We start from the raw sequence: 12,969 nt of genomic DNA, 5'->3' as shown, positions 1-12,969 counted from the left end.
TTTGAATTTGAAACGGCCGTCACCGCCAGTTGGACAATAGACGTGGATAGACAAAGGTCGAAGGTGCAGCGTGATGTATGGAGGATGCTTTGTTTTGGACTCGTTAGCAACGGCAGTGGGTGGATGCAGTTTTAATGCACTGTTATTGTAATCTATAGCTGCAAAATTAGTTATTTCGCTCATGCTTTCATTGAAGAGAAGATGATATTAACAGTAGGATATTTAAAAAGTAAAAAGGAGAAACTTAGAAAAATATTTGAAATATATTTGTTGGTACAACCCCCTCCCCACCCCTCCCTCTCCTCTACAGAGCCTGCCATCTAGTGTGCCCACAGAGAAGCAAATCGGCAACGTAGTTGGGTGCACTGCCAATAGGTGTCGCTAGTTTTGCCCGTGACGTATTAAGGCCACAGATTTTAACATTGAGTTAAGAAGTCTCTCCTAGTAGTTTGTCTATGCTCACGGCGCAGCGCAAACTGAAGATGATGAAGTGGATGATCTGTGTTTTGATGGTCTGGTCGGATTTTGTTGTCATCTGTGCTAATGCTAACAATAATAATGTCAAAGTGCGATGAGTTTGCTAATAGTTTTTCACCGTGACTATAATTATTGACTATGGTAATATCTTTGTGTAGGATATAATAATAGAAGAGTATTATTATGCAAATATTCGTTTCAGAATTAAGTGAAAATACTTTCTGTGAAATTATCTGGTAGCCTACAAGTAGTTCGTGAGAAAAGTGCTATATATCAATTCACAAAGTAAATGCAACTAATAGATGAAAGGTATCATACAAAGAAGCATGCAGCGAAAATTGTCTTTTGTAACACTCTTTTTCATTGCATAATGAGAATCGGGAAATTTTACGAATATCATAAGTTTTGGACTAACCCATATAGGGTTGTTATAAGTAGACAGAGCTTTACACTTGACTAATCAGTTTTGATATTTGTGTAGGTATACTAAATGTCAAATTATAGTTGCCACTTATAATGACAACAAGCAAATAGTGTTTCAGTCATCCTAATTTCAATTGTGATGTGAACATTGAATGACAACAGGTCTGAAGTATTGTGTACTGATGCTAGGTTGTATATTGGTTATGTGTGTGTGTGTGCCCACAATTGTATGCTACGTAAATATCAGCTTAGCAGTTTTTCTGGTAACAGTATGGTATAGTGAAAACACATTTCACTCGTTTATTTCCTAATTATTTTCATTTGTACTTACCTGTTATGCATAGGGGAACATTTTTGAACGTGGGATTTTGCTTTTTACACTGAAAAAAGCGTAATTTTTAACATTACAAGTATTTATTGTTCGTGGCTAATTCGCTTTCGTTACACACAATATGGCGGGCAAATTTTGACTCACGTTGTGTATCGTCAGCTGATATGCAGTGTTTCCAAACTTATTAACCGAAAAATGCAGCACAAACTATTCACAGAAGGTTTTTAAGCAATAATTGATCCACAGACCATTCATGGAAGGTTAGGTTAGGCTCAGTTAGGTTAGGCAAACATAGAAAATTAAATTGGAAAAAAAATCACAATGCAACCTTCACACGTCATCTAGTAAAACTACTGCATGGTTACTACACTAACGGGGGGTTACATAATCGAACGCATGGAACATTTGATTCACGTAGTCGACGGTAATGGTGGCAATAGCTATCGTGAATCGGAGATACATTTATGTCTAAAAATACATGATTTACTGGCCGAATAAGTTGAACGAAGGGAGAAAGCACTTCCACGAGCTTCCAAAAGTCTACAGAAACTCAGTTCCGTAAGTAGTTTGTCCTGTAAATTTGAAGAAATGTGTTTTCATCACTATATCATACTGTTACCATTTTTCTTGGTAGCATGAAGCCGAGGTTATGTTGGGTATATAATTTTATATTTGGGTACTATCTGTCCAGAAAGTAAATGCTCGGTGGATGTGGCCAAATCTGGAAGTAACGTTTGTATGAGAAGTTATTTGCAACATGTAACAATGCCACTTTGCATTTACAATACATGAGATTTGTCACATTAGATCAGACTGGAGAGAAGAAGTTACCACAGAAGTCTAGTTCTGAGTTGCAGACCTCAAGTCTATTCCAGGTTGTAAAAATAAACTAGTGAGAAACAGCAGGTATGTTAACAAAGTTTGCAAGATTGCTGACAGCTATTAAGACAAAATTTCAACTTGGGTTTGATCGAGTGATGAAATGGGAAAGTGGTAAAGAGCTGGCCCAGTTGTCTGAAGGTCGCAGGTTCAAATCTCTTGTAGAATCGACTTTTTTATTTAGTAGAATTTTTGCTTTTGGACATTTATAAGAGGCAGAATATGAAAACTCTTCTTCTGATAAATCTAATTACTTGTCGATATCACTTGGAATAAGTTTTTCCACATAACACCTCCAATACTCAATTACTTCCTACATGAGGCAATAAGGTGAACAGAGAAATATCCGTGGCCTAACTGTGAGGTAAAATAGAGTGAAAACCCTACATCTCGTTTACAAAGTCCTGGACACTCCGCTGCAAATCAACCAAGGTTGACGTCATACTGCTGAGAGAACATTCGTGTTGACTGTGTGAATTGTGGTTTTAGGCAAAGAGTGCGATGCTAGCCAATCGTTGAACTGCGCATGCTCAGCTCGCAGGCTTCTGTAAGTAAGACTGTTGAATCATACACGACATGGGCTATCCTGTCTGTGACCGAATTCTAAATTCCTTCCTTTCAATATTTAGAGTTAACAAGAAAACATAATGTTTCGTAGTTTCGAAAAATACCACTTTAGTTGTAATATTCTGTTTGAAATATTTTCTATGAATATCAGATAAAATAGTGCAATATGGTTTAAAGACATGAGTACGAGCATATAAGCAATAAATCAAGAAGGACGGTGTGGTCCAGTCAATACGATACCTGCCCACCACACGAAGGGTCCCTGGTTCGATTCTCCCCGTACAGCAATTTTTTTTTTTTAAATTATAGAATGTGAATTAATGTAAGTCTGTGAAATGTTTATTGCGTATTTGATGACAAATGTTTTTAATTTTTAATACAAATTGCAAATTGTTTTGAAACTGTTCAGTACAAAACTACTTTAATAAATTTGAAACCATAAAATGAGACTAATAAAATAAATGTAATAACAAGAACAATAAACAGTGTATAATTTGAAACTAGTGTTTGCATGGAATTGATGGAACTATATTTTATGCTTAGTGCCTCGTTGGTTTACTGTGCTATTAAATCTTGCCTCTAAATCCAAACACAGACGCAAGTGTTAATGCTGGATTTGTTAGTAACCCAGTGTCAAGCTGTCATTTCAAAAAGTGACGTTTCTTTCAGTTTGCCATTTATATTCCTTCAGTTTCTATTAAAATAATAAATTATTTATATTGATTCATACTTTGAAAGATTGTGTAGTTTCAGGTGTTAAATGCATGCAGTGAGCGAAGAAGATATCGACTTTGTATCACTGCACTCATCATTCCCTATCCACATACAAACGTTTCTTAAAAATTGAAAGACTATCATCACCTTACCCCCCCCCCCCCCCCACACACACCTGACAACCACATCCCTTGCTTACAAAATTACTTGTCTCCATTGCAAGGAGGTTTCAATTGTGGATCCACGTGATTGAACCAATGTGTGACGTCATATATCGTTTCGTGGATCCCTTTTGGTAACGCTCTATTGTAGAGCGATCCAGGAACTGACGTCCTGTGTGTGAATTTTATCCCGTGCAAAACAGGCTTTTCTGTGCATGATCCCTACTGCCCTACACTTCCCTTAAATGCCTAAACTTGCATTTATTGTTGAATAACATATAAAGTCGTATAATAGTGTTTTTTTTTTTACAGAAGCCTAAGTGGTCAAATGAAATGCTTTGTGAACGTGACGTTGTGGTCAAGTGGGTATGATAACTTCCCAACATTCCAATGGTCCTGGGTTCGCCTCTCGTCAAAGGCAGATTTTTTTTTACAGTGCAGTGCTAACTAGTATATACCTAGGATGGAATTAATTACGCATATCGGCACGACTGTTATTTTTTAATAAAAATGTAATGGGTTTGAGAGTAACTACTCGATATTAAACTTCTTACAAAATGTGGAAATGCATGTGAATGATACATACAGTTTTTGCTTTGCAAATCAAGCAAGATTAAGAATCATTGGAACCTTAATGTGGAAATTCTTAGCAGCCACCTCAAAAATTCCAGCTTTTTTTTAATATATATATATTACATATTAGGTTATATGAGTCGACAGAATTAGTCCAGATCTTTACATTATAATTGTGTTGTAAAATCTGTAGCTGTATATAAGAATCCGACTGAGAGACAGCAAGGCATGGGTTCGAGTCCGCCTGGGTTTCAGCCTGTGTATACGGCCGGTGGCAACCCACCATCGTGAGGAAATTTGGGAGCTACGAATGAGTAGCGTAACCCGGTCGCGCAAATCTTCTACAATGGCTGGGGGTTCGACGTGCTGACCCCAAGTCATCCCAATAGCAGTTGAAGTTCTCCACACCTCTATGTAGGATTGTGGGAGGGAGATAGGCAGTCGGGAGATATGCCAAGGCCCTTTGAGGTCTGTCGTGGTATGGGTTATTTATTATTTATTTATTTATTTAAGAAGGAAAAATCTAAGGTGCTTTTCGAAATTAGCAGGTGAAATCATGGATTAAAAATGCATGTGGTATGCACTTCCCACATCCCATTATCCCATGTATTCGAGATTCTGTGGACACAGATATTAAAAAAAATCACTGTATAAATGTGGATTCGAACACACACATGTTGGTGCCTCATTGCCAACTAAAAAAAAACAAAAACAATTCTGTAACCGGGCTCGAACACGCATCCTTCAGCTCGTGAAGCTGTAACACTAACCACTCACCTACATCTTCTATTGGTAAGTAGTTATTTACTTATCATGTAAGTTTTTGAATTGTTCCACTACTGGCGACGCGAATTTCTTCTCACTTATTTTCTTGCAGATGTAGTTGTTTTTCCAGACCGATACATTTTTTTTTACCTTTTGCCACCCACGGAGATCCTTATGGAATACATTATTGAAACGTAACTCCCAGAAAAGAGAATATGTTAGTTTCAAAAAACTTGAAGTGAGATTGGTGTGTTCAGTCACACATTTGACAATATTTTTCATATTTGAAGTTTTGCTTTGAACGCCACCATCAACTGAGCATTTTCTTTCTGGACATATAGTACACCTTTTCCATACTTCTACATGATGTAGATTGCAACCACAAAATGCACTTTAAATGAAAATTATTTCTTAGTCAAGTTTCTTTTCTGGTAGGTCCTGAAAATAATCTTGCTTGAAGACTAGTTTATAATTTTATGTTCCAAGTTTCTTATGTTATGACATCACATTGCTAAAATGTTACAGTGCTGTTTAAAGTATTCGGCTATGATGTGTTATTATGATTTTTTTTTTTTTTACAGTATTAAAATTTTTTGATTGCAGCATATGAATTGTGGGAGAAATTGAGTTCTAATATTGATGCTTGTGACACCACTTTTAAGGATTTTAAATGTACCAATGATTATTCTCCTGGAAGTCTTGTGACATTCAACAAATTATTGCAACAACATGTCCTGGAGAAAAAACAAGAAGATGGCAGTGAACAACATTGCTTGCTTTCTGAAGCAGCGGGAAATAAAGGTGACTATTTCTCTTTTTTGTTATTCCTTTGCAAAGTTCATAAAGGTGACATCATGTTACAAGGATATAAATATTTCTGACAGTGAATGAAAAATGATGGAGATCTTTAAAATGATTTCTGCATGTGTGCATGTGCATGTGTCAATTGTAATTGTTGGTAACATTTTTAATTCTGGTTTAGGATTTTTTCTTCTCATGTTTACAATTTAAAATTAAACCTATCCTACTGAAGGTGACCTGTAACACGAAAAGTATAACCTATTTCATTATTAATGTTTTGGTTAAAGGCATGCGTAACAGTTTCCACCAGGCGAGTCAGTGTTCCCTCAGAGTCAGTGTTGCCAACTTAGCTCTTTTGGGGCCAGATCTGACTCTTTCGTGCACTCATTTGGCTGTGAACTGGGGCACCCACCCTCATGCCCCACTATGATGCCATCACTGGCTCCAGCCCACATAGACCAAGTTTTGTCTAGAGTATACATTTTGCACGTGACGTGATATTGTTATATTGGCTGCGTCACCCCATCCCTCTTACCTTTCCAGCTACTTTCTTATAGAACCATGGAGATGACATAATATTATTATCCGGAAATTCTTTATTTTTGATTTCATACGACTATCGGTGGATTATTGAGATGGTAGATGCCACCGGAAAACTTAGAATAAGTTGTCATTACTTTACAGTTAACGGTGATAGCAGCAGTCCCTTTGACACCTAAAATTAAAATTATCCTAGGAGGCACTTTATCCAGCTTTAATAAATGTAGCTCCTTGAAGGCCAGTTTTAATTCAATTTAATGTGAAATCTAGCTCTTTTATGAGCATCAAGTTTGGCAACACTGCAGGCAAGTAGCAGGCAAGGAGAAATGCATTGCACTTATGGGAGTATTATTTGTTCTCTTGGGAATATCAAACTTCCGATGGCATAGAAAAAGATATCAACAGAAATGGTGCAGTTCGATGAAGATTTTGACCAGCGAAAAAGTCGAAATTTCCATTTGATTCCAGTTTTTTTCCCTCCATAAGGAATACATGATATTCTGAAAATTCTCATTCATTATATTTTTAGCTTAGTAATCTAATAAAAAATGCTTCCACTTGCAACATGGGGAGAAATTCATACTCTTGTATACACCCATATTTTTTTAGTAGTCGTAGTGGCCCCGTTATGTTCTCTCTCTATGCTCCTGAAATTTTATAAAATCCTAGAGATTCAGCGGATAGTGTCGCTTATTTAAAAAAATTATTTACGGAACAGAAATTTGGTTCCCAGTAACATATCATGTGACTACGTCTGCAATAATAAGCAGTGGTGTGTTGTCTCATCCAGAGGGGCCCGGGCAACTTGACATTATGGGTCTCCTCCAAAATTCAGAATTAAGTTACTTGCTTATAGATAGCAATCGATAGGAAACTTCTCTCATCTCATACCTTTATAGCTACGTGGTTTTCGTAATAGTAGTGTAGTACAGTTGTGAATCAAGTAGAAACATTCAGTTGCTCAACCGGTCGATGCCTTATTGTTACACAATACCTAAACAAACAAACTTGAAAATTCATGACTTTTTTTTTTTTTACCAAAAATATTACATGATGTTTAAAATATAACTTCCCACCAAATATTTTCAAGGGGCCCCCTAAGCCTCAGTATGAGTTTGAAATAGGATCTGAAATATCTGAAATAAGTTTCCCACAATGTTCACACCTGTCATGATTTACTTCAAAGTGGCCCAAAAACTCAGGAGGTGGAGCCCAGAGGTAAATTATCCCTTTGCTCTTTGGTTCAGTAACCCCAATTTCACCACGCAGGGTATACAAGTGCTCCAATCCCTCCAATCGGCATTTCTTTGAGTGACAAATTTTCAGTTAATAAAGTGCAGTCGCTGCTTAATTTTCTATCTCTCAAGACTGAGTGGGCTGCTATTTCTTCACAGCAGATTGCAATTGACCTTTTGATGTTAGGTCACCATCGACAATCTAGAGGCCCAGTTCAACCAACATAACTAAAATCATAAGTTTGCTTGAGTGTATTACTCACAGTTAGTATTGGAAGCGTAATGTGAGCGGCTCTTACATTGAATCTTAGCTTGGCATAGCCAGAGGATGGCTTTTTGGGCTGAAGGCACATCAACCTCTAAGTCCAAAAAAGGAGTGTTTCCTCTCTTTTAAAAAGTATTTTTTAAAAATATATGTGTATTATGTGAAATCTACATCTTAAAAAAAAGGTTTTGAACAAAGGATCATGAACACAATAATTGGCTGTGTAAAGCCTACACCCTCCTTAAATCCTGGCTGTGCCACCACATTGAAGTAAGATAAATTATTTCTAATTTCTTCATACAGTTATTTATCAGAGATTCAGACCACCCTGATTTAGTTTCAACAAACTACGAAACTGATATATAGCTAAGTCGATGACAAAAAATGAGAAGGCAGGGTAATTTTATAACTGGGGGAGGGGTGCTAGGTATTGTGCGTCTGTCCCACTCTGGCATAATATCGATATTTTCTTTTTCACTGAGGGGCTCCACAATATTTTACTTGCAGGGGTCCCCCAGAGAACTGCGCTACACCACTGATCAGTGCTTAGAAGTGCAACACTTTTTTTCAGCGTGGGGTTAAACATGGCCGTTTATTTTTACATTTTTCAGGGTTAAATATCTTATATGGGTCCTCTTGAAAAAATCTGAAATTTGGCACAAAGGGAGACTCAACTCGTTTGGTCAATATGAGGTAGCATATGTGACGTAATTTATGACATTGCCCACTCACGACCGGATCAAGAAAGTGTGGGGCGTTGTTTTCCAGAAAGCATTAGAACTGAAGAAAAAGAAGGCAAGTGTGACAATACTTTGCATGGACAGTACAATCATTTAATTGAAATGTTAAAAAGAAAAATGTAAATTAGCAAAAATTAATTAATGGTGAGTAGATCAGAATCATCAGTTTGATTCCTACCACTTGGTCAAGAAATAATATATGTGATGATTGGGGGTTTCTGATCATTAAGGAACTTCGTGGAAGAACAAAAAATTCTGCATGATTTGACAAAGGGAATGAGTAGGAAACTGGAGCTGACAACCAATTGGACATGAATCAAACATTTTGCAATGACATACCTTGTAATTTCAATTTCTTGTATGTCAAGTATTAAAATCCTAGCATAACCTTGCATGACAATGTCACAAATTATGTCACATACACTACCTCATGTTGACCAAACGAATTGAGTCTAAAAATTGAGATTTTTACTGTGAGTTAGGTTCATGAAGGGCTTCCTTTGTGCCAAATTTCAGAATTTTTCAAGAGGATCCATATGAGATATCTATCTCTGAAAAATGTCAAATTTCCATCAATGGACATTTTTAAGCCCATGCTGAAAAATGTGTTGCATTTCTAAGCACTGATATTTTATTTGCAGACACCCTGCAGGTAGGTCTACACATGAAAAAAGTCAAGCATTAGACTAAACCCTTTCATTATAAAAATCGGCTTAAAAATCCAATTTTATAACTATTGTTACCCAAGTTTCCACCGTAATTTTTGTTCTTAGCATGCAATTTTGAGCAAGACATACCGGGTGTCTGAGAAGTCTTTGTATGAAAACAAAAATTAACTGTATCCGTTATATGCAACATAGACATTAAAAAATGGTACCAAAATGTTCGGAAACTATTCAAGTTTTATTGGCAATAGGAAAGAAATCAATAAATCTCCACGTGAGCACCCTTGGTAGAACGGAGTACATCTAGTCGAAATTCAACTTCTCGCCATGCATTAGCCAACATCACAGGAGGGATTGATGTGATGACTTGGGTTATCCGTTGTCGCAGAGTTGCAAGATCGGATACAGGAGTTCTGTAGACATTGTCTTTCACATAACCCCATAGAAAAAAAATCTAAAGGGGTTATGTCTGGAGATCGTGCAGGCCACGCTGTTGGTCCATCTCGACCAATCCATTTTCCAGGAAATGTCTGATCAAGGTAGGAACGAACGTCCAGACTCCAATGTGGCGGTGCACCGTCTTGTTGAAAGATAACATCTGGGTGATATTCTAGCAATTGAGGAACAGCAAACAATTGCAACATATTGAGATACACTCCAGATGTTATGGTGTCCTCACAGAAAAAGAATGGTCCGATTATTCTGTCATGCAGCAGCGTGCACCAAACATTCACCTTCGGGCTGCCCATGGTCAACTCCCTCACCTCATGAGGGGGCTCTTTACCCCAGATACGCATGTTGTGTCTATTCACTAAACCACTGACATGAAAGACCGCCTCGTCTGAAAAAGCAACATGTTCCAGATAGCCATTATCACATCAATGTGTGATAACATTTTCACCGCAAAGTTATACCGACGTTTGCCGTCATTGGGCAACAAAGCCTGCAGGATTTGCACTTTGTACGCACGAAACAGTAAACGAGTAAACGTTTGTGTAACACATCATGAACAGAACTTTTTGGCATCTGTAATTCATGTGAGGCCGTACACACGGATTTCTTCGGACTGCGCACAAAAGCCACTCTGACATCTTCCACCCTTTCGTCTGAGGTTGATGGTCGGCCACTTCTCGGTCCGTCAGCAACAGATCCTGTGGTCTTGAATTTGTCATACCACGACTTAATGCTCCTACCATCGGGCGGCACCTTTCCGTACGATGTTTGAAACTGTCTCTGCACTGTTTTTTGTGACCTGCTCTCGTGAAACCACAGGACACACTCAGCTTTTTCCTGATTTGTGTACATTTCCGGTTTGCTGGACACTGGCACTGCTACACTACCGCAACGTTACAGAAACCTGAAACAAAATAAACTTAAATAGTTTCCGAACATTTTGGTACCTTTTTTTCATGTCTATGTTGCATATAGCGGATACAGTTAATTTTTGTTTTCAAACAAAGACTTCTCGGACACCCGGTACTTGAATATCATAGAAAGTACGCTTCATTAGCACAAAATTAATTTTATTTCAGGTCTCTAGCTCTAATGGTTTTTGAGATATTAAGGTTTCCATAAACTGCTACATGAGCAAAAGAAAGCCATGTGTCGTGTTGGAAAAAATCATCGCCTCAGGAGAACTAAAGACAATATTTTTTTTTGAATATTGGTTTTGATATGTACAAACGTATGTACTAAAAATGAAATTTTTCTAATATGGTCAAGCAACTGATTATTTTAAAATTGGTTGAATTGGCATGGGATGACCCCAATAACCTGTTTATTATTCTGATTTAATGATGCACATGATATGGACATTTCCATTTCCATAAGGGAAGTCGAAATATTAACAAAGTATTTTTTCGGAACTGAATTTGAATATTCAGGCACCCTGTATTTGTCTACATCTGTGATTTGGTATTTTAATTTTTTCCCCCTTTTCAGAAGCATTGTTATTGTAAATTTTGTGCCCACAATAAAGCAACAACTTCCACAAAAGAGGCCTAAATTTGTAATTTGAAATATTCTTTTCCATTCTGTTCATCTATAAGATGGTTTAACCAAGGAAGTAGATTAAATACACTAGTTGGAACTTTGCCATGATCTTAATCTTCCCCAACGATATGAAATATAAAGTATTGCATTCTTTAGAGCATACTGGGCCTCATAGATCCCCATTGCACTTTGAAGGGTGCAAACGGCACTTGTAGTCATTTGCAGACTTTGCATCTCTTATTTTCAAATGTTGAGCTAAGTTATTGGAAAGAAACTTAAGACTGACAATGGTGATTTTAAGCCATAAATATTAGTTGGCAGTCAGGGTGGTGCAGGCAGGTGCAAGGCCTGGGGCATACAGTATATGTGGGGTCTATAACCAACATTTTTCAGCAGTCTGAAAAAGAAAACATAGCTTTTTGTCCCTTAAAACATTATTATGTAAACATTATTACAATAAATATACAATTAATTTGCATATTTGATATTGATTGATTATTTCTCTTGTAGTCTACTGTTATTACAATACGTACTTACAAGAAAAATGATTGATTTCCTTTTTTCACTTCACTTTTGTGCCTCTTTTGGCTAATTTGCGAAGATGGGGATGAGTAATGATATGATGAAATTGATGAATGGACACTCACAAACATCCATACACAGGCTGGGATTCAAACCCAGGACCCCTGGCTTCGTAGTATGATGTGCTAGCCACTCTGCCCCAGGGGCCGGCATTATTGATATTATTATCTCTTATTAGTATAGAGGGTTATGAAATGGTAACAAAAAATAGAGCCAAGAAAAACTAGCGGAATTGTAGTTTTTCATAAATCTAACTTAACTGTTCGAACAATAGAGACGAAAGTAAATACTGAAGGCGTCGAAACATTACCTTTCATTCTGAACTACACAAGGAAACAGTTTGGTGTATGTTCCATATACAGACCACCCAATGTCCCATACACAAAGCTTACATTGTTCAAAGACTTAATATTTGAAATATTTCCGCTAGTGAATAATCTCTTCCTGTTAGGACATGTAAATTGGGATTATCTCACTCCAAATAAACCAGAAATACGATTTTTCAGATCGATTTTTGATTCATTTGGACTAATGCAAATAGTTAATAAACCGACCTGTATCACCGAAAAAAATAATACGCTGCTTTTTTGTTACAGAAACTGGAACCTCACGTGAGTTACATTTATTGTAGAAATTTGAATACCTTCAAGGAAGACGTGTTTGCAAAAGATATAACTGATGTAGATTGGTCAAAGCTTGATAATGTTTTTTATAAAGGGGAGTTTTGGACCTCAAATATACAAAATGTTTTTGACACACACCCAGTTCTAAAAATCGTAAAACACAATAAGAAAAATGCACCGTGGATCACCAGTAATGTTAAATTGTTTAGCAAATCGGAGATAACGCTCTACGAAAGTTCAAACGTTCGAACAATCCAAGCAACTGGCAACAATATAAAGAACTCTGGAACTTTACAACTGCTGTTACAAGACAAGAAGAGAAATCTTATTTTTCTTCAAGTTTAGTGGAAAAAATTTAATCCGGAGAGAAACATGGAATGAGTTGAAACAATTGGGTATTGTTAAAAAGTCTCATGATAATACATCCTCGCTCATAAGTACCACTGAAGATTTAGATGCTGTTAATGCCCATTTTGGTAAAATTTGCAATGAATCTGAAATTCCTCTTCCATATGCTTAAATAGTTTCAGAGTAGATGGTATCAGCACTAAATTGCTCATACTTTCTTTGCCTTGTGTATTATCTCTGCTGATGCACATCTATCCAGTGGCACCTTTCCTGAAATGTGGAGAGAAG

At 37.0% G+C, this 12,969-nt stretch overlaps 1 protein-coding gene across 1 annotated transcript in view; it reads left to right on the top strand.

Annotated features, from left to right (window-relative positions):
* The first annotated feature begins 470 nt into the window (after positions 1-470).
* Positions 471-12,969, top strand: part of adp (WD and tetratricopeptide repeats 1) — a 50,301-nt gene continuing 37,802 nt past the window's right edge. Inside the window, exons 1-2 of the mRNA XM_083123945.1 lie at positions 471-618; positions 5,494-5,691. Coding sequence (XP_082980071.1) covers positions 5,620-5,691 — 72 coding nt within the window. The 5' untranslated portion in view covers positions 471-618; positions 5,494-5,619. The remainder of the gene's footprint in view (positions 619-5,493; positions 5,692-12,969) is intronic.

The sequence above is a fragment of the Lepisma saccharinum genome, chromosome 6 (assembly GCF_977018435.1).
Source record: "Lepisma saccharinum chromosome 6, izLepSacc3.1, whole genome shotgun sequence".
Lineage (NCBI taxonomy): Eukaryota > Metazoa > Arthropoda > Insecta > Zygentoma > Lepismatidae > Lepisma > Lepisma saccharinum.
Note: the sequence above shows the minus strand (reverse complement) of the source record. Positions and strands in the feature narration are given on the sequence as shown.